The following is a 27,950-nucleotide window of genomic DNA, read 5'->3' as shown; positions in this document are numbered from 1 at the left end:
CTCAAACAACACAAAAAATAAAAAATGAAAGCCAATTGCAAATTGTCTCAGAATATCACGCTCTACATCATACTAAAAGTTAATTTGAAGGTGAACAACCCTTTTAATAAATAACCCCTTAAAAGTTAAATTAAAGGTAAACCGCTCTTTAACCCCTTCCTAAATAACATATCTATATGAACAGCAACAAATGGGCCACTACAGTAGCAAGTAACAGAGTTGATACAAGAAACACATGATTTTACAGACTTCCTGCATGACGGAGCCTAAACGATTGTCTCTTCAAACGACTCTTCTTGGCGTATTTGTATGCACTTCACAGCTTAATCTAATTTAGGAATGTAATCGAATAGCGCTCTCCCGGCATCTCCAACGCTGGAATTTAATATCTCAGAGTTTGGTGGTGTCTCCAGTAATTCATGTAATTATGCTAACTAGTCATTTTCTTTTATGGCCAGAAGAGATAATAGCGTTTTCAGCCCTAATTTTTCAAACGTAATTAGCGATACAACTCCCTGTCCGACAAAGACGAGACATTTATTTCCGTCGTTGGTTTTTAAAAAAAAGAGAAAAAGGAAACGTCACTTGATTCCAACTCTTTCTGGGTCGCCGGGATCCATCAAGGTAACAAACGCGTTCCGCGGCTCAATGACAGGTTCATTTTGCAAAGAAAATGTTTTTTTTCACTTTCGCAGAAAAAAAAAAAAGGGGGTTCTGGAAACCTTGAGCAGCCCAAATGAAGTAATGCTTCAGCGGCCTTTAGCAACAGCACTTGGAGCATGAAATCTCTGGCAGATGGAGTTTCTCAAGACTGCAGATTTATAAGGAATAGAATGTTGATGAAAGTATTTGCAGGTAGTAAATACGATTGCTGTATTGCTTATTTCTCCATCCCTCTCACTGTATAGATTCTACTTGGGGTGTCAGTATCTACTGCCTCTTACTGTATAGAATGATAAGGGCTCGAAAATAATTATTTTGTTTGAAACAAATTCAAAGATAGTGATTAACTGTGGAACATGTTTGATTTGTTTTTTACTGGTGTTTCATCTAGGCATCTCTCTCGGCATCTGTTTCTCTTCATTCTCTCTTCATGCAGCAGTTGGGTGTCAGATATTCATTGACAGTTAGATCCAATATATCTTATAGGGGCTCCCTTTCCTAGTAGATCAATTAGAGCTCACTCAGTACAAACAAAATCTAACAAAATAACTGCCTTTTGCACAGATTCTGCATGTAGAGAGACAGGATTTCTGATGATTTTAATAGAGTGAGCTCTAATACATCTTCTAGGCAAAAGGAGCCCCCCTATAAGATATATTGGATCTAACTGTCAATGAATATCTGACACCCAACTGCTGCATGAAGAGAGAATGAGGAGAAACAGATGCTGAGAAAGGAAAAGTGATTATAAAATTGATTATTTCAAAAAAGGTACAGAATTTTTAATTGATTGAATTTAGAAAGTTTCTTATTTTAGTATGAGGAAGATTATATTAAATTTTCATTGTCGCGATAGTTCCCCTTTAAGGTAATATTTGCAATCTATCCATGTCTGCACTGATCTAACTGGCATGCCTGGGGTTAATGAATCTCTCACTAGGGATGGGCGAATTTGACCCATTTAGTTTCTCCTAAAATTAGCTGCCGGCGAAATGTCGCCAAAGCCCATTAAAGTCTATGGGCGTCAAAAAAATTTTGTTGCGCGACAACATTTTTTTGCGCGCGTCTTTTTATTTTGATGCACGACACCATATAAGTCTACGGGCGTCATTTTTTCGGCAAAACAAGGCGAAAAAATTCGCCCATCCCTATCTCTCATTGGACATTTTTGCTGTGATCATACATGGGAATAATGGAGTGCTCATTGTCCATTTCTGGAGTGATCTGGCAGGGTAATATAATGCCCACAGATCATTTCAGAAGTGATCTTACTGGCATGTCCGGGGTTACTATGCTTGTTATCCATTTTCTGTAATTGTTATACAGCTATGACTGGGATTAATATGCTCATTATCTATTTTCTGTATGGTTATACTGGCATTTATGGGTAATATGTCTGTAATCCATTGTCTATAATTAATAAACCGTCATGTCTGGGGTTAATATGTTCATTATTTTCTGTAATTATTATAATAGCATGATTGGGGTTAATATGCTTGTTATCCACTTTCTGTAATAATTATACTGGCATGCCTTGATAGTTACCGATAAAGGAAGTTCTGCCAAAGCAGTAGTGGCCTAACATTTTCAGTGTACATTTCATCCATTTTTTGGGGTCTAAAGCTCCACTTTTGCCTTAGGCTGCACTTTCCCATGTATATAGAACAAGACGACAGCTAGGGGGCATGGTGGCAGGCAGGCTTACATGTTTGGACCCCTGGGATGAGGTTCTCATGCGGGCCCTAATTACTCCAGTACAACACTGTACTTGGGGGTCAGGGCCCCCCATAAAAGTAATATTGGTGGTCAGGGCCCCCCCATACAAAAAACATTTGCGGGCAGGGCCCCCATTAAAAAATTATTGGTGGCTAGGACCCCACATGGTAAAAAAATTGATGGCCAGGGCCCCCCTACATTATAAAAACATTGGTGGCCAGCGCCCCCTTAAACGTCCATGTAAAAAAAAAAATTGCCCCCCAGAAGTTTAAAAAAAAAATGGTGCCCAGGGAGGAGGACAGCATTTTTTTCCATTATTGGTCACAGAATTTTAAGTCCCAGTAAAGCTGCATGGCGATTGGATGAGCTGGAGGGGAAGTTCAAACATCAGCTATCCAATCCCTGGCATCTCAACTGGGACTTAAACTCTGTGACCAATAAGGGAAAGGAATGGACAGAAGATACCTCCCCCTGTGCTCCCACCCTCCCTTCCGAAGTGAGGCTAATCAAGTAAGGGCAGCGCAGCCGGGCCCCCCTTACCCTCCGGGCCCAGTACAACTCTCCCCACTGATGGCGGCCCTGACTGTTGGTGATATAAAAATAAAAAGAGGGCTTATTTCGCCAACTGCGGACAATTGTGTGTGTGCGGATCTGTGAACTACAGGAGTGCGTTTGATCTAACACATTATAGTAATTTATCCACACCAGTTTGGCTATTCCAGTCTTGATAAGGCAATAGTAGTAGTATGGGGGCAAAATCCTTTATTACCCAATCTTCCAAGCAAAATGCAAGAAACCAGTGATACCACTTTCACCCCTGAAAGCCAACAAATACCAATATGGCAGATTCAAATCATAATAAATCAGTAAAATACTTATTTTCAGTGCATTTATAAAAAAAAGTGGATGTAAAACATGCTATAGAACAGTATATATTTTCCCTTTTGGTAAATGGAACCACAGGGCCATCGGTCTAGAACCTGACATTTGGGGGCAGCTCTATCAAAGGTCGAATTTTGACTTCACGTGAATTTTTTTTTTACTCTGATAAATTCGAATATACTCAAAATTCGAATGGGAGGTTATTTAAGAAAAAATTTGAACGTCTAAAACTCGAACGAATATTACCGACTTCAAATTGACTAAACTCTAATCGAGTTTTTCTTATGAAAAAACTTGAATGTCAGGAAGGCTTTTAATATCTTCAAATGGGTCACTGGACCTCTGCCATGAACTCGGCAAGGTTCTAGCTGGCGAATAGTCAAATTTGAATGTTTCCCAGGGTACAAGGTTTGATAAATTTCGAGTTTGGATTATTCCTAATTAGAATTTGTGAGTTTTGACCAAAATTACAAATTAGAAAATATATAGGAAAATTTGAATTTACTATTCGACCCTTAATAAATCTGCCCCTTGAAGTTTCTAGTTTACGTTTGATATGTAAGCTTTGGTAGAACCACGCAACAACTCTTAATTAAGACGAGTTAATTAAGACGAGTGCAAATCTATTCCAGTGCAGTTTCACGGGAACAATTCACTTTAGATATGGTCAGAGCAATTCTGATATTAAAACCAAATGTTTGGATGGTTGCTCTGGGTTTCTGCAGCAATGCAGTTTGCCCCATAATAGTAATTTAGCTGCCTCCGAAGTGTTTGGCTTCTGGGTATGAACAGCCATCCCTCCTTGTGTATTTAAAGGGTTTGTTCACCTTTGAGTTAACTTTTTGTATGATGTAGGGAGTGATATTCTGAGACAATCTGCAATTTTTTTATTATTTGTGGTTTTTTAAGTATTTAGCATTTTATTCAACAGCTCTCCAGTTTTCAGTTTCAGCAATCTGGTTGCTAGGGTGCACATTACACTAGTAACCATGCACTGATTTGAATAAAAGACTGGAGTATGAATAGGAGAGGTCCTAAATAAAAACTAGCAATAACAATAAATGTGTAGCCTTACAGAGCGTTTGTTTTTAGATGGGGTCAATGACCCCCCTTTTGAAATCTAGAAAGATTCAGAAGAATAAGGTAAATAATTAAAAGACTATAAAAAATAAACACTGAAGACCAATTGGAAAGTTGCTTAGAACTGGCCGTTCTATAACTTGTTGAAAGTTAACTCAAAGGTGAACCACCCCTTTAAAACAATAAGTAATAGCAAATACAATCTGAGCTCAAAACCCACCCACTCATGTGCACTTGACATTGTTTTATACTTACAGTCAGTCAGTCACATCAGAATAAATAATGTTGCAAAACATACAAGCAGTAGCAGCAGAGTAGACAAGCACAAGCATAGAGATTGCCATGCTCACAAGTCAGTTTTAAGAGTCCAAGGTGACTTTTAGGAAATGGCAGTGAAATTCAGATCCAAGGAGCCCTTGGGGTGCAGTCACCAGACGCAACAGCAGCATGGATCATACAAAGAAAAAGAAGTGCAAGTTTCTTCACTGAACCAAGTATCACAAAAGATATCTTTGATTCCCTTCAAATGGGCAGTGGCCTCACGTCAGCTTCTCCGAACTATTTGGTAGAGGCATTTCTTTGTTTTTTTCACTTAAATTATTCATATAATGGAGCGCACGCTGAGCAGAAAATGTGATCTCTAGTCCTGATTTTGATTTCAGCCAGGCTTCCACTTGCTCCTTGACTTGTGCAACTGTTTTTGGATCCTCTGAAATGGAAAAGTGAGAATGAAAAAAAAACAAGTCTTGAAATCTGTTATATTTTCTTCTGCTCTAATGTCTGACTTAATCAGACCGTCTGCTGTTTAGGAAAGATATAAGAAGACTTATGTGAGGTTTCTAATGTTTTTCCTAATCAGAAATAAGGGTTATTAAGCTGTATTAAAAGAGGCATTGATTCACGGCAGGAAGGGGTCATTGTTCCACTTTATAGAGCACTGGTAAGGCCCCATCTAGAATATGCCGTACAGTTTTGGTCTCCATCACTCAAACAGGACATTATTGTATTAGAGAGGGTGCAGAGAAGGGCAACTAAGCTGGTAAAAGGTATTGAAAATCTTAGCTATGAGGAAAGACTGGCCAAATTGGGGATGTTCACGCTGGAGAAGAGGCGCTTAAGAGGTGATTGCCGGAACGAGCGGCCATGTTGTGTATAGCGCATGCGTCTGCTCCAACATGGCCACTCTTGTCGGGAGCTCCCTCCCTGTGCAGATGTCCTAGCGCTGGTTTTAAAAAAAAAAAAACTACTGTTACCCCCCAAACCTTAGTGTGGGCTCTAAGTGCCCTTTAAAGGGGAAGTAAAGTCTTAAATAGAATAAGGCTAGAAATGCTGTATTTTGTATACTAATCATAAACATGAACTCACTGCACCACAAGCCTAATCAAACAAATGATTTATGCTTTCAAATTTGGCTACAGGGGGTCACCATCTTGTAACTTTGTTAAACATCTTTGCATGACCAAGACTGTGCACATGCTCAGTGTGGTCTGGGCTGCTTGGGGATTGTCATAAATTATCAAAACAGCACAAGTCAAATAATATCTGCCAGAAGCTGATACAGCAAGACTGATTAATAATCAGAATATACAGACTGCACTGGGTCCTGTGTTGTCATGTAATCTAATGGGGATTTTATTGTTTTTGTATTGTTTAATACAAATTTTCTCCAACTCTGCACAACCAGCGGCTGCAGCAAAATAATCCTCCAAATAGAATCCCAGTTTATCTGTTTAAATCTGGCTCCATGATCTTTGTCCCTGCAGTTGGAAACAGTAAAGGCAAAAATAAAATCTCTAAACAATCGCCGACTGCTCTACGAGGAAACAAACAAAGCTGCTTGAGTTCTGCATGGCTGGGAAGTAAGGTGGGAGGGCTCCCCATGCTGTTCAAAAGTATGATCGTTTCCCTGCAGAGCAGCTAGGGACCATCTGAAGTTTCCTATCTACAGCTGTCAGATCAAGTAAATGAAGGGAGAATTTCACTGAAAACAGTCAGGTTTCTTATAAAAACGGTACACATTTTTTAATTAAGTATATTGGTTTCTTTTTCATTAAAGAAAGTAAAAATGGGATTTTATTTTTTTTGCCTTTACATGCCCTATAAAGGTAAAAAAAAAGGTTATATGTACCCCGTTCAGGGTGGGAAAATACTTTCTTAGAATAACTGTTTAACGATTTTGTTTAATTTATTTTACTAGCAACACAGATCATATGATTAAAGGACCAGTAACACCAAAAACTGAAAGTGTTTTAAAGTAATGAAAATATCATGAAGTGTTGCACTGCGCTGGTAAAACTGTTGTGTTTGCTTCAGAAACACTACTATAGTTCATATCAACAAGCTGCTGAGTAGCAATGGCGGAAATTGAAAAACGGCTATATGGCACAGGATAAATAATGGATAACAGATAGCATTATGTTCTACAGAGCTTATCTGATATCTGCTGTGTAACTTGAGCATTTTCTCCTTTGAATAGCTGCCCCCATTGCTACATAGCAGCTTATTTATATAAACAATAGTAGTGTTTCTGAAGCAAACACAGCAGTTTTACTAGTGCAGGGCAACACTACATTATCTTTTTATTACTTTAAAACAATTACATTTTTTGATGCTACTGTTCCTTTAACAAAGCTAAACTCAATAGATTCAACTGCTGTAGTTGATCGGCAATTAGCTTTGAACAGTCTACTACGCGTTAGAAATGAAAAGCAAAAATGTGATTGGTTGCTACTGTACTGGAGCAATTTAACATCTATGTTCCCCCGTGTCTGTACAGACATGAACACTTGCCTGCTTCATTCCCTTCTCTTGGAAGGTTGAGTTTTTTCAAGAAGCTATGAGCCAAGATCACCTCCTTAGCTTGTTCTTCTTGAGCCCTGAGAGTGAGGGCGCCGAGCAGTTCAGAGTTATTGGAAGTGCTTTTGTAATACAGCATGTGTGCCAGTTCCAGTGAATGCACATTCCGACGCTGAGAGAACACCTGAAGTGGGAAGCAAAGGGGAGACGATATGTCACAGCTATAGAAAACGTTATGGATGCAGAAGCAGTGAACTGTGTAACTGTAGCCCAAGGCTAAAGACAGCATGCCCAGCTGTAAGGATGTATATGAAGTTGTCAGCGTTAGTACGAATAAAGCTTAGATAAACTTCTCATTACATTGCGCTTTATCCCATGCTTTTTATGTTATCCCAATCATTTTTAAAGGGGTGGTTCACCTTTAAATTAGCTTTTAGTATGTTATAGAATGGCTAATTCTAAGCAACTTTGGTTGGCCTTCAAATTTTCTTTTATTATAATTTCTGAATGATTTGCTTTTTTCTTCCGACTCTTTCCAGCTTTCATATGGAGGTCACTGACCCCATCTAAAAACAAGTGCTTTGTAAGGCTACAAATGTATTCTTATTGCTACTTGTTATTTCTCATATTTCTATTCATGCCTCTCCTATTCATATTCTAGTCTCTCAATGCATAGTTGCTAGGTTAATTTAGGCTCTAGCAACCAGACTGCTGAAATTACAGACTAGTGAGCAAAAAGCTAAATAACGGAAATAACCAAATAACAATAAAACGAAAACCAATTGCAAATTGTCTCAGAATATCACTCTCTACATCATTCTAAAAGTTAATTTAAAGGGGAACTATTGCAAAAATGAAGATTAAATATAAGCTTCCTCATACTGAATTAAGAAACTTTCTAAATACAAACAATTAAAAATTCTGCTTTGTTTATGAAAAACAGTAATCAAGTTTATCTTCACTATGTCTCTCTCAGCATCTGTTTCTCTTCATTCTTTCTTCATGCAGCAGTTGAGTGTCAGATATTCATTGACAGTTAGATCCAATATATCTTATAGGGGGGCTTCCTTTCCTAGAAGATGTATTAGAGCTCACTCCTATAACTGATTCCAGTACAAACAAATTCTAATAAAATAACTGCCTTTTGCACAAATTCTGCATGTAGAGAGACGATAATGATGTGTGATGATGATTTTAATAGATTCTAATACATCTTCTAGGCAAAAGGAGCCTCCTATAAGATATATTGGATCATTCACTTGACACCAAACTCCTGAATGAAGACAGAATGTAGAGAAACAAATGCTGAAATAGTGAAGATAATTTTTTTAAAATGTTTTATTGATTGTATTTAGAAAGTTTCTTATTTCATGATGAAGCTTGTATTAGTTTTCGCGATAGTTCCCCTTTAAAATTGAACAACCCCTTTAAGAGCTGGCTGGTCATTGTTCTTACATTACCTTCCAAGCACGAAATGTCATGAATCCGGCAAAGAGGAACAGGAGTAAAGAAGATCCAATTTTCAGATCTGTGAGGACGACCATGCCCACGTTGACAAATACAATTCCTCCGCTGACGAGCAGCATAGTGTTGAGCAAGGTGCGATCAAATCTGGAAGTGCGAACTTTCACCACAGGAAGCAGCTGCTCCAAACCTTCGAGAGGGATGTCCTTGAAGCATTTTAAGACCATGTGGCCATTCCTGGGACGGGCTGCCACAAGGACTCTTTTAAAGTAGCGCCTGTTCGTAGCAGATACAAACCAATTGTAAAAAATAAAGGTGTGAACAGAAAAATGCCACTAATTTTTAACAGGAAAGTAGTTGATCAAATAGATATAAAAAATATATATAGCCTATTCTCAGGAACATCATTCTTTCATATTTCAATAAACTAAAATTCTAATTTTTTTCTTGCATTAGGAAGTATCAAACTGTGAAGTCTCTTTCCTTTATCTCAGAAAGTGGCAGCTTTCTTATATGCTATGGCTTAGATTCGAATGACTTCAAAACAAAGGGGCGCAGCAAACAACTACATTATATGATGTTTAAAGGGGAAGTAAAGTCTTAAATAGAACAATGCTATAAATTCTGTACATAAACTTACTGAACCAGAAGCCTAATCAAACAAATGATTTATGCTTTCAAAGTTGGCCACAGGGGGTCACCATATTGAAACTTTGTTAAACATGTTTGCAAGATCAAGACACATGCTCAGTGTGGTCTGGGCTGCTTAGGGATCGTCATAAATTATCAAAACAGCACAAGTCAAATAATATCTGCCAGAAACCGATACAGCAAGACTGATTAATAATCAGAATATACAGACTGCACTGGGTCCTGTATTGTCATGTAACCTAATGTGGATTTTTATAATTTTAGTATTGTTTAATACAAACTTTCTCCAAATTTGCAGAACCAGTGGCTGCATCAATATAATCCTTCAATGAGAATTCCAGTTTATCTGTTTAAATCTGGATCCACAATCTTTGTCCCTGGAGCTGGAGTTGGAAGCATTAAAGGCAATTCCTATCCACAGCAGTAAATGAAGGGAGAATTTCACTGCATACAGTCAGGTTTCTTATAAAAAAAAGGTACACATATTTAATTAAAGTATATTGGAGATAGGTTTCTTTTTCATTAAAGAAACTAAAAATGGGATTTTATTTTTTTGCCTTTACATGCCCTTTAACCTGATTTATTTAGACAACTAGTGAACAAGGTTTTAGAGGGGTTTGCACCTACATTTGTTAACACTGTGTGATCAGAACTGCTAGGATTGCTTACATTCCTCTTTGGATCTATGTTAGCAAGTACGGCTCTTAAAACTATTATATATCAAGCTGGCGGCATGCACATGCACTTTTTGGGGGAGTCAATGGTAGGCAGGCAGCATAGGACAAAGGAGCAGAAAGACAGGGACACACAAGCTTCTACAAGGAAAACAGGTTTATTTTCCCACTTCTAAACAAACACAGTCAATTATGCACAGGGGTGATTATTGTGGCAAACAAACATAAAATAAAAACCTTGCCCACTGAGCACTAACTTCACACTTTGAAGTACCGTATATACTCGTGTATAAGCCGACCCGTGTATAAGCCGAGGTACCAAATTTTACCTACAAAGTCATGTGACTTGTGCCTGCACTTTAGGAGAGAAATGCTTTCTGGCAGGCTGCTGTTTTTCCTTCTCAATGTAACTGAATGTGTCTCAGTGGGACATGGGTTTTTACTATTGAGTGTTGTTCTTAGATCTACCAGGCAGCTGTTATCTTGTATTAGGGAGCTGCTATCTGGTTACCTTCCCATTGTTCTTTTGTTTGGCTGTTGGGGAGAAAATGGGAGGGGGTTGATATCACTCTAACTTGCAGTACAGCAGTAAAGAGTGATTGAAGTTTATCAGAGCACAAGTCACATGACTTGGGGCAGCTGGGAAATTGACAATATGTCTAGCCCCATGTCAGATTTCAAAATTGAATATAAAAAAAATCTGTTTGCTCTTTTGAGAAATGGATTTCAGTGCAGAATTGTGCTGGAGCAGCACTATTAACTGATTCATTTTGAAAAAAACAAAAACATTTTTCCCATGACAGTATCCCTTTAAATAGCCTTTCCACAGGACAGCTTTCCTGTGGAAGGTGAACTCCAATGTCTGGACTGGATCTGTGGAATGGATTCCCTGGCTACTAGAGCACTGATTCTATGTTCCATAACTCCCTTCCTGGAGCCTCTCTCAGTCCCTGGGGAAAAAGTAAAGGCTAGAGTGACCTTTTTCCTCCTTTTCCCTGTCAGTCTACCACACCTCCTACTGCAATATTCCACGTTATATTTGCATTGATGCTGGTGCTTACTAATAGGATAACAAAGCAACATTTCCTTTCTGGTTATGAACAGAAATCCCTTTCAGAAACTGTTGCCCTGCCCCGCAAGCCATCAGACAGAGCCCACAATTTAATTTAGTCACTATTAAAAATGAACAGCCAGGCAGGCACTACAGACCTTAGGGTATCAATAAGCACCTTGTACATTTACAAAAGGTCAGCATCACAAAGGCAGCCTAATGATGTCTGCAAATGGAATTAGCCGTTTTTGAAGTCTCTTTTTTTATATTTTAACAAAGTACATTTAAGTGTTTTGTAGTTTCCGGTAATTCATTACTGTAACAAACTGATAGCCCTTGTCACACTAAAAGGACAGGATGCTTATTATATTCTGACAAGTGTCTGCTATGGTGAAACAGAAGCATAATTTCTATTCGCCTTTACTTGTTTTATTTCAGTGTTGCACTTGTAAAGTGAGAATACAACTGGCAGTGCTGCAACAAGGTGTTAAAAGAACAACTAGAACTTAATATGTATATTACTGTGTGATTAAAATTGACTGTATTTTAATGAACTGTTTGCTTACATGTGCTTTAGATCAACCCTGTTTTGTTTTAGCATTCAAAGAATACTATCAGACCAAGGAGTTCATTCAAAGAATACTTTTAATTACTTTGAGTTACTATATTTATTATAATACACAAGTTTTAGTGAGTCATGTGACAAAATGATATCACTACTCCCCGGTTATAATTGATGACACACCGTTTATAAGGATATAATTTACAAGATATTCATGAATTTTATATCCTTATAAACGGTAAGTAGTGATGTCATCAGTTATAAACGGTGAGTAGTGATGTCATTTTTGTCACATGACTAAATACTAAAATGTATGTATTATAATAAATAAAATACCCCGTTGGAAAACGTAACCTCGGAGTTCCATGACCTGTATAAAAAATATATGGTCATGGAACTCATTGGTGGGTTATAATATCATTATATTTTACAATAGGGGGTACTTTATTCACTATATATATATATTTATTTAACAAAAAATGTATCTCAATAAAGAGGGCACCCTGTATTTACATTGCACATGAAGAACACCCATTAATAGGTCTTGCCTTTCTGGTGGGGTGCGAGGAGACCTGGAAAAGAAGGAACTCTTGGGACTGGTGTTCATCTGAGTGGATAGGGGTCCCAGTCTCTGTCCGAGGGCCCAGAACCGTATATATTCATATTTGTCAAGGTTCACATAGACCTATAAACAGAAAGATTTAGTTACATAGTTAAATCGGATTGAAAAAAGACAAAGTTCATCAAGTTCAACCCCTCCAAATGAAACCCAGTATCTATACACACACCCCTCCATACTTTCACATAAATTCTATATACCCATATCTATACTAACTATAGAGTTTAGTATCACAATAGCCTTTGATATTATGTCTGTCCAAGAAATCATCCAAGGCACTGTTAGGGGTAGATTTATCAAAGGTCGAAGATCCAAGTAATGGGAGTTTTTTTGAACTCCCATAACTTCGAAATTCGAAGAAAAAAAGATGAACCGAAATTTATTAAAAAAATCTAAGTTTCTTTCTGCGGGTGAAAAGGCTGTATTCGAATTAAGATCGTTATTTGATCTACAGATGGAGTCACTTTATTTTGTACGTTTATCGCGCTGTAACGCTAGTTGAGCTGCAGAAAGTGCGATGTGTCATGAAGCCTCAACGCGTTTAGCGCATTTACCAACATGTAATACAAGTTGCTGCCACTAGAGGCCGCTAAGCGCTAGGTATTGTGATCAATTCCAGTATGCAGTGCATGGTTTACTAAGGGAGAAAAGAGATAGAGGCATTTACGTTGTAGTAGTGGCCTAATGGATTAAATGCTTGCATTTTTGCCAAGGGGTTCAATGTTCAATCCCCGCACTATATGTAACTTTTCTCCCCCTCTAATTTATATTAAAAAGATAAAGATAATTTATATTAAAAAAAATGATTTATATATTATCCTCCCAGATTTTTTCCTTCAGCCATCTCCATGTCTCTCTCTCTCTCCTTCCTGATTTTTTTGTGTCTCTCTCTGATTTTTCATTTTCTCCTGTGTCTGTCTCTTCTGCCGATTTTACATTTTACCCTGTGTCTGTCTCTTCTGCCGATTTTTTATTTTACCCTGTGTCTGTCTGTCTCTCTGATTTTTCATTTTCTCCTGTCTGTCTCTCCCTCCGATTTTTCATTTTCCCATGTCTGTCTCTTCTGCTGATTTTTCATTTTCTCCTGTGTCTGTCTCTATCTCTAACTTTTCATTTTTACCTGTGTCTGTCTCTTCTGCCGATTTTACATTTTCCCCTGTCTGTCTCTTCTGTCTATTTTACATTTTCCCCTGTGTCTGTCTCTTCTGCCGATTGTTACATTTTCCCCTGTGTCTGTCTCTATCTCTAATTTTTCATTTCTCCCTGTGTCTGTCTCTTCTGCCGATTTTACATTTTCCCCTGTGTCTGTCTCCTCTGCCGATTTTACATTTTACCCTGTGTCTGTCTCTTCTGCCGATTTTTTATTTTACCCTGTGTCTGTCACTTCTGCCGATTTTTCGTTTTCCCCTGTGTCTGTCTCTCTCTCTGATTTTTCATTTTCTCCTGTGTCTGTCTCTTCTGCCGATTGTTACATTTTCCCCTGTGTCTGTCTCTATCTCTAATTCTTCATTTCTCCCTGTGTCTGTCTCTTCTGCCGATTTTACATTTTCCCCTGTGTCTGTCTCCTCTGCCGATTTTTCATTTTCTCCTGTCTGTTTCTTCTGCCGATTTTACATTTTACCCTGTGTCTGTCTATATCTCTAATTTTTCATTTCTCCCTGTGTCTGTCTCTTCTGTCTATTTTACATTTTACCCTGTGTCTGTCTCTTCTGCCGATTTTTTATTTTACCCTGTGTCTGTCACTTCTGCCGATTTTTCGTTTTCCCCTGTGTCTGTCTCTCTCTCTGATTTTTCATTTTCTCCTGTGCCTGTCTCTTCTGCCGATTTTTCATTTTCCCCTGTGTCTGTCACTATTGTCTATTTTATAGTTATGAGAAGTCGTTGCTACTAGTAACAGTCTTCACTGTTAGGAACTTTTCTTTACAGAATCCACAAATCAGTGTGTCATTGGAAACCCTTTGTTACATTTACATAAGTGGTGACAATGACGTGTGAATGCTCAACTAATTCTTGTGCAAATCAGCTGTGGTTCTATTCCAAGATCACCTGTAATTGGAAAAGGTGCCCGAGCTCTGCTAAATCCACACAATAGATTTTTCATTTTCCCATGTCTGTCTCTTCTGCTGATTTTTCATTTTCTCCTGTGTCTGTTTCTTCTGCCGATTTTACATTTTACCCTGTGTCTGTCTCTATCTCTAATTTTTCATTTCTCCCTGTGTCTGTCTCTTCTGCCGATTTTACATTTTCCCCTGTGTCTGTTTCTTCTGCCGTTTTTACATTTCTCCCTGTGTCTGTCTCTTCTGTCTATTTTACATTTTCCCCTGTGTCTGTCTCCTCTGCCGATTTTTCATTTTCTCCTGTGTCTGTTTCTTCTGTCTATTTTACTTTTTACCCTGTGTCTGTCTCTTCTGCCGATTTTTCATTTTCCCCTGTGTCTGTCTCTCTCTCTGATTTTTCATTTTCTCCTGTGTCTGTCTCTTCTGCCGATTTTTCATTTTCCCCTGTGTCTGTCTCTCTGATTTTTCATTTTCTCCTGTGTCTGTCTCCCTCCGATTTTTCATTTTCCCATGTCTGTCTCTTCTGCTGATTTTTCATTTTCTCCTGTGTCTGTCTCTATCTCTAATTTTTCATTTCTCCCTGTGTCTGTCTCTTCTGCCGATTTTACATTTTCCCCTGTCTGTCTCTTCTGTCTATTTTACATTTTCCCCTGTGTCTGTCTCTTCTGCCGATTTTACATTTTACCCTGTGTCTGTCTCTATCTCTAATTTTTAATTTCTCCCTGTGTCTGTCTCTTCTGTCTATTTTACATTTTCCCCTGTGTCTGTCTGTCTCTGCCGATTTTACATTTTACCCTGTGTCTGTCTCTTTCACAGGGTAAACAGACACAGGGGAAAATGTAAAATCGGCAGAAGAGACAGACACAGGGAGAAATGAAAAATTAGAGATAGAGACAGACACAGGGGAAAATGTAAAATCGGCAGAAGAGACAGACACAGGGTAAAAAGTAAAATAGACAGAAGAAACAGACACAGGAGAAAATGAAAAATCGGCAGAGGAGACAGACACAGGGGAAAATGTAAAATAGACAGAAGAGACAGACACAGGAGAAAATGAAAAATCAGCAGAAGAGACAGACATGGGAAAATGAAAAATCTATTGTGTGGATTTAGCAGAGCTCGGGCACCTTTTCCAATTACAGGTGATCTTGGAATAGAACCACAGCTGATTTGCATTTGATAAAGCACAAGAATTAGTTGAGCATTCACACGTCATTGGCACCACTTATGTAACAAAGGGTTTCCAATGACACACTGATTTGTGGATTCTGTAAAGAAAAGTTCCTAACAGTGAAGACTCACAGAATTACTAGTAGCAACGACTTCTCATAACTATAAAATACACAATAGTGATAATTAAGTAAGACACTATTATCAAGTATCACTATTGTGCATTTTGTAGCCATGATAAGTAGTTACTAATAGTAGCTGTTTATCTAGTTACATAATGTAGCTAAGCCAAGATTGAAATGTACATACATTTACATTTATTTAGCTCTGTTACATGTAATTAAAATATAGTTTTTATTGATCTAGAGTTAAAAAAGATTCGAATCTAAGACCTTTCATTTCTAAGACCATTTCCTTCACCACTACACTACAATAGTCACATATTGAATGAATGCCGTGGGAGAGGTACTGAGGAAGATGAAACATCGGGAAGCGAGGAACAGAGGGGAAAATGTAACAATGGCAGAAGAGACAGACACAGGGGAAAATGTAAAATCGGCAGAAGAGACAGACACAGGGGAAAATGAAAAATAAGAGGGAGAGAGGCACAAGGGAAAATGTAAAATCAGAAAGAGAGACAGACACAGGGGAAAATTAAAAATCGGCAGAAGAGACAGACACAGGGGAAAATGTAAAATCGGCAGAAGAGACACACAGGGGAAAATGTAAATTCAGAGAGAGAGACAGACACAGGGGAAAATGTAAAATCGGCAGAAGAGACAGACACGGGAAAATGAAAAATCGTCAGAAGAGACAGACACAGGGGAAAATGTAAAATCGGCAGAAGAGACAAATTGAGTGAAAAAATAAAAGTATGTTGGGAGTTAAAACCAGCACTCTATCCACAACGCTACTTCCAGTATATGTTTGAATGGATTTATCTTACTTAGTGCCACAGGAGACCTATACAGAATACAACTTGTAAATAGCGTGTAAGATCAGGCGCCACCTGGTGGTCGTTCATGGAAGCACACCTAATTTAATTTAAGCTCCTTTCTTTTCTGAACGTCGGGGCATCGTGTTTCCCTGCATGTAACGCGACCAGCGCGTTTATCTTGATCCGTTACAGCGCGCCAGATGTACAATTCCTTCTGGCTGCATCTGTACTTCCATTCGAAGTTTATCCAAAAAAAAAAAAAAAACTTTGATTTTTCAAAGTCCACCAAATGACTCCAAAATAGGTTTCAGGAGGTCCCCCGTAGGCTAAAAAACAGCAATTCGGCAGGTTTTAGATGGTGAATAGTCAACGTTTTATTTTAAGTTTTAAAGAGACAGTACATCGATATTCAAATTTTTTCAAATTCTAATTGAATTTTGGCCAATTCGAAGTACACAAATATAGCTCAAAATTTGATTTTTTTTTTTACTTCGACCTTTGATAAATCTGCCCCTTAAAGTCATTAACAGAATCAGCCATCACAACATCACCCGGCAGTGCATTCCACAACCTCACTGTCCTGACTGTGAAGAACCACCTATGTTGCTTCAAATGAAAGTTCTTTTCTTCTAGTCTGAAGGGGAGGCCTCTGGTACGCGATCCTCTTTATGGGTAAAAAGGTTTGTCTATAATGTCCTCTAATGTACTTGTAAAGTCAAATCATGTCCCCTGACATTTTTTCTCGGTCCCTCTTGACAGGTCTATTAATGGAGAACCTTGAAATCTGCCAGTTTGTTATCTGCTTTATTCTCTTCACTTTATGAATAGGGTATGGATCAATGTTCACTGTTTATTTTGTATATGATTATAGCTAGATGACTGACCAATGATTTTGAGATGTGACTAGTTTGCATTTAGGGCAACTAGTGTGTGGACGGAAATTCCTTCTTTGAGGAAGCTATTAAAGGGGAACTATTGCGAAAATGAAAATGTAATATAAGTTTTCTAAATACAATCGATTAAAAGAAAATAATTACGTTTATCTTCACGATCTACACTATCTACCTTAGGCATAGAGGCGGGGCAGGCAATTACTTTCACTTTCCATTCAGCACTTCCTAGAAATTGCTGCTCTCCCCACATTCCCCCAGTTCTCTTAACAATTTTAATTGTGTAACCAGGGCATGGAGATGGACATCGGGTCCCCCATTCTGTTGCACAAACAAGATTCTGAGATGATGCAAGGTTTGCCTTAATAACAGTGTCCACAAAATGGCTCCTGCCTGCTTCCTATAATTATGAATTCCCAGAATAAAGAAAACAAGATTCAAATAATTTATACAGTGTAATTAAAGTTTATTTTGCTTGACTTTTATTTGCTTCACTTGATAAAATAGGATTTGGAATAATTTTTTTTGGTCCCCTTTAAGATATGAAGATCCAAATTGTGGAAATATCCATTATCTGGAAAACCCCAGGTCATTTGTATTCTGAATAACCGGTCCTGTATCTGTAATAACAATATTTTGATGCTGCTTAGCAACAAGCTGTGCACAAATGAAACCAACTGTCCAATTGTATATAAAGAAAGGGACTTAAATACAGTAATTCATTCTGATAAGGACTAAGCACAAGTGACTCTCTCCTTATCAGCGTTCACACAGACTCATGTTCACATGTAGTATAGTCAGATCAATTACTACTTATGGGACATCTGGGGATACATACTAACTACACAAAACATTCATGTGTCTCTCTGTGTCTAAGGGGTACAAAAAATATATAATTTATATACAAACAAAACCGATCACATTAGCTTGCTCTTTGCCTGTAGGCAACTATAGCATTTCTGCTGCTACACACACACAAATGCTCTCTGAAGCCTCATCACAGAGAATGTGATATATAAATATTTATTCCTACGGTAAAGAAAATCAGCACCTTTACTAATACAAGTATCTTTTTACAGCGATGAATAAAGAGAAATATATTTATATTCCATGGAGAGTTCATAAAAGCACGGAAAACATAAACACCGTCTTCACCACGGAAATAACAAAAGTAGAAAATAATAATTATGCTCTCTTACGTGAAAACACATCAAAGCTTATTTGGATGTTTTACCTGTACCCCATCCTGAGGGTGATGAACAATGAGTGCGTACGCTAGGGCATCCTCTGACAGAACGTTGAAATTGGCCTGATCCAACACTGGCTGCAGTTGGTCCAAGACCTCTTTTTCTTTAAGGAGTTTCTCGGAATCCATTAAAGGTACCTCGAATATCGCATCACGGTCTGGGTTAATGGGATCATACAGTAACTTTGGAGGAAAAGTAACATATAAGTTTGTATATTCTTTCTTGCATGCATTTAAAAATAAGGCACCAATATTAATTTTTACAGAAAGTGGAATGGCTAAAGGAGAACTAAACCCTAAAAATAAATAGGGCTAAAAATGCCATGTTTTATATACTAAACTTATTGCCCGAGGCTAAAGTTTCAGCTTGTCAATAGCAGCAATGATCCAGGACTTCAAACTTGTCACAGGGGGTCACCATCTTGGAAAGTGTCTGTGACACTCACATGCTCAATGGGCTCTGATTGGCTGTTGAGAAGCTAAGCTTAGGGCTCGTCACTAATTATCCAGCAGAAAATGAGCTTCCCCTGTAATATAAGCTGATGCTACAGGGCTGATTATTAAATTCTGATGCTAATTGCACTGGTTTCTGTGCTGCCATGTAGTAATTATGTGTATTAATTACTAATCAGCCTTATATTGTGACATTTCTATTCTATGGGTACTGTATATTGTGAGTGGCTCCCTAAGTTCAGTAAGTGACAGCAGCACAGAGCATGTGCAGTGAATCAGCAGAAAAGAAGATGGGGAGCTACTGGGGCATCTTTGGAGACACAGATCTTTACTGCTAAAGGTCTGTGGTTGCCTTGGGCTGGTACAGAAGCACAAAACATAATGAACAAAATTTCTAGCCTGCTTATTTAAAGGGGTTGTTCACCTTCCAAACACTTTTCAGTTCTGTTGTTTTCAGATTGTTCGCCAGAAATAAAGACTTTTTTCAACTGCTTTCCATTTTTTATTGTTTTTACAGAATTTAAGTTTAAAGTTTAATTTTCGTGTCTGCGGTGTCTCAGTCTGGCAGCACAGTGATCCAGGAGCATCTGAACTGTTATAATTAGGGATGGGCGAATTTGTCCCGTTTCATTAAATCCCTAGTTATAATTTGCTACATTTATTGATACAATTAGTATCTCAGGGATTCTGCTCAGCAGGGACAAAGATAACAATTGTCTCAACTAAATGTATCCTTTTAGAACACTTAGGGCAGGCATGTCCAAAATCCAGTCCGCGGGCCAATTGCAGCTCGTTTTCAAATTTACACTGTCCCGCAACCCCTGGGGCCCACAATCGGATCAGCCCGATATCGCCCACTTCAATGTGGGCATTTCGGGGAGAGATCCACTTGTTTGGCGACATTGGTCTATGGCCACCTATAAAGAAGGAATCACCCATTCATGGGCAGGCCCAGATTAGGAGAGAGGCCGCCTCATCACGGGCCTAGGGCGGCCGTCCAGTATTCCAGTATAAGCCAAAGCATACCACTTGCTCAGCTCTGACTGTTTAAAATCTGTGGCATTTATTTTCACAAAGCATTGGCACCCAACAAGCCACCCCAACCCATGATCCGGTACCTTTTTTTCGCTCACGAAAACGGGAGTAGAGAGCAGTGCCTTCTATCTTCTTCCTGCGGCGGCTGCGCGCAATGATGTAATGGCACGTTAGCGCGTGAAGTCATGACGTCACTGGATTAGGTGCTAGTTCTCGCCGGAGGGTGTCACGGAGCCAAATCGGGCACTCGTAGCAAAAAGTTTGGACGCCACTGATTTAGGGGGTTATTTATTAAAAGCGGAATGCCAAAAATTCTAGTTTTTTTTTTTTTTTACTATAAAATCCGAATTTTTAACACCCTCGGGGTATAATAAATTCAGAAAAATTCAAGTTTTTTTTTCCATAAAAAATTTGGATTTTATAGTAAAAAAAACTACTTTTTGGCATTCAGACTTTATTAAATAGCCCCCTAAGTGTTCTAAATTCAAATTGAAAATTAAATTTTTTCTGAATTTATTAAACCCCGAGGGTGAGGAAGTTTGAATAAAAAAGTACTCCAACTCAGACCTGCCGAGTTCATGCAGAAGTCAATGGGAGAAGTCCCGAAGATATCCAGATATTCGATGGGTTTCGTGCAATAATCCGAAAGTTTTGTGGCTTTTTGGGCGTCAAATCCAAAAAATTGGTAATTGGTAAACTTTTTTCACGATTGTTTCGAGTTTTTTTCCCACTCAGGAAATTTTCAGAAAAATGTATTGATAAATTAGGGGACACAAACTGTGAGGATTTGGTCGGAGTAACTTTAAGAAAATAATTCGATATTTTCAGATTTCGATAATATTGGAGTGTAAAGTTTTATTTTTTACCTTTTACAGCAGCTCTGAGAGGGGGGGTCTCCGACTCCAAGGGTGTTAAGAGTCGGAGACCCCCCCTCTCAGAGCTTCTGTAAAAGGTAAAAAATAAAACTTTACACCCCCTTAGTCGGAGACCCCCCCACCCTCTCAGAGCTGCTGTAAAAGGTAAAAAATAAAACTTTAAACTCCAATATTAGAAAGTAATTGGAAATAGTATATTTCTGGTGAACAATCTGAAACCAACTGAACTGAAAAAAAGTGTTTGAAGATGAACAACCCCTTTAAAGGAGAATTCAACCCTTTACCAAAAAATGGGGTTCCCAGATAATGGATCTCATATCTCGACTACTTTTAGAGCCAGGTATTCCATATCATCTAATAATAAATCGTATTAAATATAATCACACATTCTACTGTAGGATATATCCTACTTACTTATAACCCTGCTTTTATGGTTTCCGGGGAACCACAAAAATAATTAGGAAATTCTGGAAAAAAAAATCAAACGGTTCTTTCCTGTGATGGACTGTGAATAATTTACTAGTTATACAGTAGAACATAAAAGTGGGGCTCTACTGTATTATCTATAAGGCACAGATAAAAATAATGATATTTATTGAAGAGATAAAAATGATTTACCTGAAGTGCTTCAAGGGTGGAGTGGTAGGGCTGAAGAAGGCTGAGCTCCAGCTGGTCTACAAAGGACAAGAAAGAGCGTCTTTCGGAGTTATCACAGTGAATGTCCTACAAAAAGTTGTATTTATTATATTAAGAAAATTAACAACTCTGGATTCAAATTGTTGAAACTGGAATATAATTATTGCATACATAATAATGCTGGGAGACACATTGATACGGCCATCTACTGTCCCAAACATATAAATATATTTTCCATATGATATGGTCTTCTTCCGCAGACAGTGCTGATGTAGATATTCAACTGGGCCCCCCACTCCCCATACCAACTGCTATTCATTGGCAGACAGAGAATGAAGTCTCGACAGTATCTGCAGTCCAACCAAATGACTAGGGATGCACCAAATCCACTATTTTGGATTTGGACGAACCCCCGAATATTTCACGAAAGATTTGGCTGAATACTGAATCGAATCAGAATTTGCATATGCAAACTAGGGGTGTGAAGGGGAAAACATGTCTTACTTCCTTGTTTTGTAACAAAAAGTCACGCAATTTCCCTCCCTGACCCTAATTTTCATATGCAAATTAGGATTCGGTTCAGTCGAATCTGGCTGAAACAGGCCGAATCCCGAACCGAATCCTGGATTCGGTGCATCCCTACAAATAACTAATGTGTATTATATGATATCAGCGGCTGGTTGATTCCTTCCAGACAGTCAACATCTTATTGTCCTGTGTATGGGGTCCTCTCAACCAATAGCTGGCCAAAAATCATCCAGACATTGATCAGGCAGCTTTAAAAATCCCTTTAGCTTGTAGCTGTGTCCCTTCTCCCGGAGTCCTGCATTTACCATTGTTATTGTAGTCATATGTTACATTACAGTTACGATCTAATAATTTGACCCAAGGCGCATCTCATCAACTCAATACCACCAACCTCAAGGTTAACAGGGAAAGATCAGCTTTTGGAGACCTCGACATACAAGTGTATCTTTACAGGTCAGATTTACGAACGTTCGAATGGTGAATTCAAATTTTTGAATTTCTTTTTGGTCAAAACTCACGATTTCAAATTTAAAACCACCAACTTGAATTCAATCAATCACATCTCGACCCTGGAAACAGTTCAACTACTCGCCACCTAAATCCTGGCGAGTTCATGTACAAGTCAACAGGAGACGTCCGTTGAACCATTTAAAGATGTTTATTGCCTTCCTGACATTCAATGGTTTTTTTTTCGGAGGAATTCGATTCAAATTTTTGAATCGTTCGTATTCGATCAAAGGCATTCGAGTTTTTACATACATAATCTCCTATTCGAGTTGTGAGTACATTCACATAAAAAAATTCACATAAATTCGACCTTTGATAAATCTTCCCCTAAATGCCTGCTCAAGTCATCCATACCTGTTACCCAACCAATAATACACAAAGGATCCCTAGAGGGAAAAGTATTTACCGTATGCACTGTTTGAGGCAAAATATAAAGATATAAGAAGTCAAATTCTCTGACCTATATATAAGCACGTTGTGCTCTCCTAACATTTTACACTTATTTAATAAACAATGACACTGCTCATGAAATGTCTTGGTGACTTCTAGCAGAGGTTAATCTATCCATATGCTGAAGTCTTGCAATGTAAAGGTTTGCAAGTGTTAAAGGAGAAGAAAAGCTACTGAAGCAGTTTATTGCTAATAGCCACAATAGTGCAAGCTATAACACTATATTTATTCTGCAGAATGCTTCACCATACCTAAACAGCTCTAGAAACTCTCTCTTTTTGTTTCGGATAGCAGCTGCCATATTAGCTTGCTGTGACATCGTCTCCTGCCTGAGTCTCTCCCTGTTTACTCATAGCTCTGGGCTCAGATTACAGCAGAGAGGGAGGAGTGAGGGGGGAGAGGAGCAAACTGAGCATGCTCAAGCCCTGACCTGGAGGTTTAAGCTGAAAACAAGAAGTCTGTTACAGAAGCCCATGAGTACAAAATAGAAGGAAAGAAATGTAGTGTTTCTTTTGACAGAGGACTCAGGGCGTAATTATTACGACTATGGCCACCTTAAGAGCCCACTTGAAAATCATAGAGCATGGAAGAAGGTTCCAAAGATAAGCAGAGCAGCAGACATTGAGCAGCTGCCAGGGTTAATAAGTGACAGTGGGGTTCATTTAGACTGTAGTCTGTAGGGTAGGATGGATATTCAGACAATCAGAAGTTGGAGTAGTAGTTAAGTGATTTGATACAGGAATATTTCTTCTCACCTGAATTAGATGCTGTACAAGTTGGCCCTTGGATAAAGGTATATAGCGTTCTTGATATTGCATTAACCAATCCTTTGGCTCAAATGGCTTCCACATTTTTCTGTATTTTGACATTTTAGCAGCTAGTGTTCCCATGCTGCAGGCAACTGGAATTCGGATCCCAGATGCTATTCGAACAGCTCCAATAGTCGCGTACAACATTATGGATGTTAAGACTATTCCCTAAAACATAAACAAGGTATATAACTGTTAATATCGACTGTCACACAAAGACATAAAGCTTAAACTACTGGTTCTGAACACTTAGGCTCCCCCAAGTGATTATATATACTTACCTTAGCCCATGCTCCTATTAGGAGAAAACTGCACCGGCCCAGGGTTATTCAGAGCACCATGGAGTGATTGCCTTCCTGCTTCTTCATTATTCAAATTTCCCAAGGCAGAAGCATGCACAGTAGAACTAAACAGCAACTTCTTCATTAATTTTTTTTTTTTTTGTGCTACTGCACACGCGCACCTGGGCGAAGAAAGAAGGAGCTGGAAGCCGATCGATCCGTGGTGCTCGCTGGAAGAACGCTGGGCCAGTGCAGTTTTCTTCTGATAGGAGCACCGGCCCAGGGTGTGAGGTAAGTAAATTATTGTTTGTGGTTTTTGAGTTATTTATCTTTTTATTCAGCAGCTCACCAGTTTGTAATTGATTGGGTCCAAATGCCGTTTGGGCAAATGCCTAATGGGCCACTCCATTTAGACTCCATTTACATGGACCACTCCATTTACACTTAACTAGGGCACTAAAGCCAGGAACCGCCGAATGGAAGCCAAAGCCACAGAGGGGAATGAAGAAGCTGCTGTCGCCTAGGTGGAAAACCACCTGCCAGATTTAGTTTCCAATGAATACCAATGGCCTTTTTTTTAATCCCTGCCATCAATGTTTTCTTTTTTTAATTTTTATGGGGGGGGGTGGAAGAGCCAATTCGAAGGATTTTAGTCCATCGATCGAAGGATTTTCCTTCAATCAGAAAATTGTTAGGAAGCCTATAGGGAACTTCCCCATAGGCTAACATTGGCCTCGGTAGGTTTTAGGTGGCGAACTAGGGGGTCGAAGTATTTTTTAAAGAGACAGTACTTCGACTATCGAATGGTCGAATAGTCGAACGATTTTTAGTTCGAAACGTTCGATTCAAAGTCATAGTCGAAGGTCAAAGTAGCCTATTCGATGGTGGAAGTAGCCTATTCGATGGTGGAAGTAGCCAAAAAAATCATTTGAAATTCCAAGTATTTTTTCTTCTATTCCTTCACTCGAGCTAAGTAAATGAGCCCCTAATTGTATGTTAAATTATTCATTTTTGTAAATAAATTACATTGCATCGAATAACCCCCAAAACCCACATAATAAAAACAAAAAAAAAAGAAAAATCAACAATTCTAGCTCTGATTATTTTTCTAATGTGTGTCTGATAGCATGCCATTTCTAGGGGAAAGTGTTAAGAAAGTAGTGGTCTGACCATGTGGGTATATTTCCAAAAGGGCCATCATCCATCACTATCCGCTAAGTTGTGGTGATTCTCTTGACATGTCCGTAGAGGTCTAGCCATGTTCCTGTCATAGGTCAGTGGGTTTCCCCAATAGTTTGTATGTATGGGGCCCAGATGGGCAGAAATTTGGGGGTTCGGTTTTGCATATATGCTATAGTGCTCTCAGTTTTTTATGGACCTCCACTGTGAATGGTATGATAGCTGATTTCCATTCAGCTGCTATTAATATACTTTTTACCGTTAATATATGGTTCACTAATTTCTTGGAAGAGTTGGATATTTCATTTATAGGTTTTCCCAGTAGATTATTATTAGGCTTTTTACGGAGTTCTTACAAGTGACTTTTGTTACCAATCTATGTATCTCATCCCAATACGTGTTGATCATAGCAGATGATATAGTGTCACTGACGTGGAACATCCACTCCAGCATTGGTCTGGGACAGTTGGATATATTTTGTTCAGCTTTTTGGGGGTCATGTACCTTATATACATTTTTTAGTTTTTGTTTTACACATGTCACCCCTGTTTTGGCGTTTTGCCATATAGCTTTTTTTTTTTTTTTTTTTTTATTTGCCTTATTCTCCATCCAGCATTCAAATGGGGGTCACTGACTCGTCTAAATCCTCGGAAAAGCTACAAAAGTCCTGTTATTGTTACTTTTTATTCTATATTTTAATTTCTATGCAGGTCATCTTCTATTCATATTGCAATTTCTTATCCAAATCAGTGCATGTTTTGTCTTGCCGAGCTTTCCTTGGCAGACTTATCATGGGCAGGGATAGAAATAAAACACACTCACATGCTGATCAATATTAGTTAAGAATAATATATTGTAAGAAAATGAATACATCGCCGAACACAACGCAACGTCTAGATGAGCTTCCCTTGGCAGACTTTGGAGAGGAATGTCAGCTGGGGGACCCCGGGCCAAGTACAGCGAACTCTCAAAGCCAGATCAATCGGGCAAGGTTCTACACAACACGTCTGCTTGTAGATGAAATCCTGAAGCCCCCCTCCACTGAGTTCTCTTTTTATACTAGTGTAACAATAAAATAATCAATCATAACAGAATTTGGCCATTATCCTAATTGTGGACATATACCAAAATAATGGCCATATGCCCAGAACTGTGACCATGAGAAAGAAAATAATCATGTGAATGAGATACAAGATTCCTTCCTGATAAACATGTTTATATATTTATGAGTTAATTACCTCAACTCCTGCTGTTCCCTGGTCTCCAACTAATGTTAATATATCCATATAATACACAAAAGCCATGAATATCTTGTAAATTATATCCTTATAAACGAGTACTGATGTCATCAGTTATAAACAGTGAGTGCTGATGTCATTTCTGTCACATGACTCACTGAAACTTGTGTATTATAATAAATAAAGTACCCCCAGTTGCAAAATATGAGGATGATAGAAGTTATCTTGGAGTTCCATGACCTGTATAAAAGCAGTCGGCCTTTGGCCTTGTGCTTTTATATGGTCATGAAACTCCTCAGTAACTTATAATATCCTTATATTTTATAAGAGGGGGTACTTTATTCACTATATAATACACAAAAGCCATGAATATTGTGTAAATTATATCCTTATAAAGGGTGAGTTCTGATGTCATCAGTTATAAACGGTGAGTAGTGATGTCATTTCTGTCACATGATTTACTGAAACGTGTGTATTATAATAAATAAAGTACCCCCTGTTGCAAAATAGGAGGATATTAGAAGTTACCTCGGAGTTCCGTGACCTGTATAAAAACACTACGGCCGAAATATGGTCATGAAACTGCTCGGCAACTTATAATATCCTTATATTTTACAAGAGGTACCTCAACTCCGGTTGTTCCCTTGACTCCCAACTAATGTCAGTACATCCATTTTGTAACTAAGGAGCCATATTGGATACACTTGATCACACTCTCATTCTCTGCCATGTCACATTTGTATCACAGGTTGCTAGGGTTTTGGACCCTAGCAACTTGATTGCTGAAATTGCTGGAGAGCTGCTGAATAAAAAAAAGCAAAATAACTCAAAAATCCACAAATAATAAAAAATGAAAACCAATGGCAAGTTGTCTCAGAATACCCCTCTCTACATCCTACTAATAATTAATTCAACGGTGAACAACAACTTTAATAACATAGGGCACCAGTATAATATTTACCAGACAGGCCATGTGCCAACACTATAAATATTGGTGGGACCACAAAAAACTGAAAAAATGAGGGAAAACTTAAAATCAAGGGATGTAAAATGGAGTTTTCAGAGTATGTGAGGGATATTCGGTTACAGCTGTGACAGAAGCCTCGTCAGGGCACAAATCTCCACTGCTATAGAGGAGTATTGGCAGCACTCAGTTGATACACAACGAGGCTAAACATAAGGTAAGTCTGACAGGCAAAGGTATAGTATAATAACTGCACAAGCTCACACAGTCCAAGCACTGAAAAAACAATCTCTAAGCAGCCCCCTCGCTCACAGCTACAGAAGCCTGAGCTTTGCGTTAGTTACTGCACCTCCCCCCTCACAGCAAATCCCCAAAACGAAAGCGCTAACCTCTATACGCGCAGAGCTGACTTTCAAACCCGCAGCTGCGCAGTAGCGCCCAGGCGCTCCAGCCGTCCATTGACGATGACGTCACGGTGGCTCTACGCTCAAGACGCGAAGCCTCAGAGAGCCCGACACGCATGCGCGCACTTTCCCG

General features: G+C 38.6%; 1 protein-coding gene across 2 annotated transcripts; it reads right to left on the bottom strand.

Annotated features, from left to right (window-relative positions):
- Positions 1-4,345: 4,345 nt before the first annotated feature.
- On the bottom strand, positions 4,346-27,947 carry tmem143.S (transmembrane protein 143 S homeolog). 2 transcript variants are annotated; one of them, XM_018228249.2, is made up of 8 exons: positions 27,803-27,947; positions 23,698-23,919; positions 21,440-21,544; positions 18,447-18,641; positions 12,088-12,224; positions 8,598-8,877; positions 7,132-7,321; positions 4,346-5,050 (listed from the first exon to the last, which is right to left on the bottom strand). In XM_018228249.2, the coding sequence occupies exons 2-8, from the start codon at positions 23,896-23,898 to the stop codon at positions 4,881-4,883; spliced, it is 1,278 nt and encodes a 425-aa protein (XP_018083738.1). In that variant the 5' UTR covers positions 23,899-23,919; positions 27,803-27,947; the 3' UTR covers positions 4,346-4,880. The 2 variants fall into 2 exon arrangements, with proteins under 2 accessions (XP_018083738.1, XP_018083739.1); XM_018228250.2 differs by lacking the exon at positions 27,803-27,947 and adding an exon at positions 27,678-27,788.
- Between the last annotated feature and the right edge of the window lie 3 nt (positions 27,948-27,950).

Source organism: Xenopus laevis, chromosome 7S (assembly GCF_017654675.1).
Source record: "Xenopus laevis strain J_2021 chromosome 7S, Xenopus_laevis_v10.1, whole genome shotgun sequence".
NCBI lineage: Eukaryota > Metazoa > Chordata > Amphibia > Anura > Pipidae > Xenopus > Xenopus laevis.
Note: the sequence above shows the minus strand (reverse complement) of the source record. Positions and strands in the feature narration are given on the sequence as shown.

What these genes read in the sequence shown, in the direction of transcription:
- tmem143.S (XM_018228249.2), bottom strand. Translation starts at nt 23,898, where the DNA reads ATGTTGTACGCGACTATTGGAGCTGTTCGAATAGCATCTGGGATCCGA. An exon ending in TGACATTTCGTGCTTGGAAG is followed by an intron (nt 7,322 to 8,597) that starts GTAATGTAAGAA and finishes TTCCCACTTCAG; the next exon opens with GTGTTCTCTCAGCGTCGGAA. An exon ending in AAGAGAAGGGAATGAAGCAG is followed by an intron (nt 5,051 to 7,131) that starts GCAAGTGTTCAT and finishes TTTCCATTTCAG; the next exon opens with AGGATCCAAAAACAGTTGCA.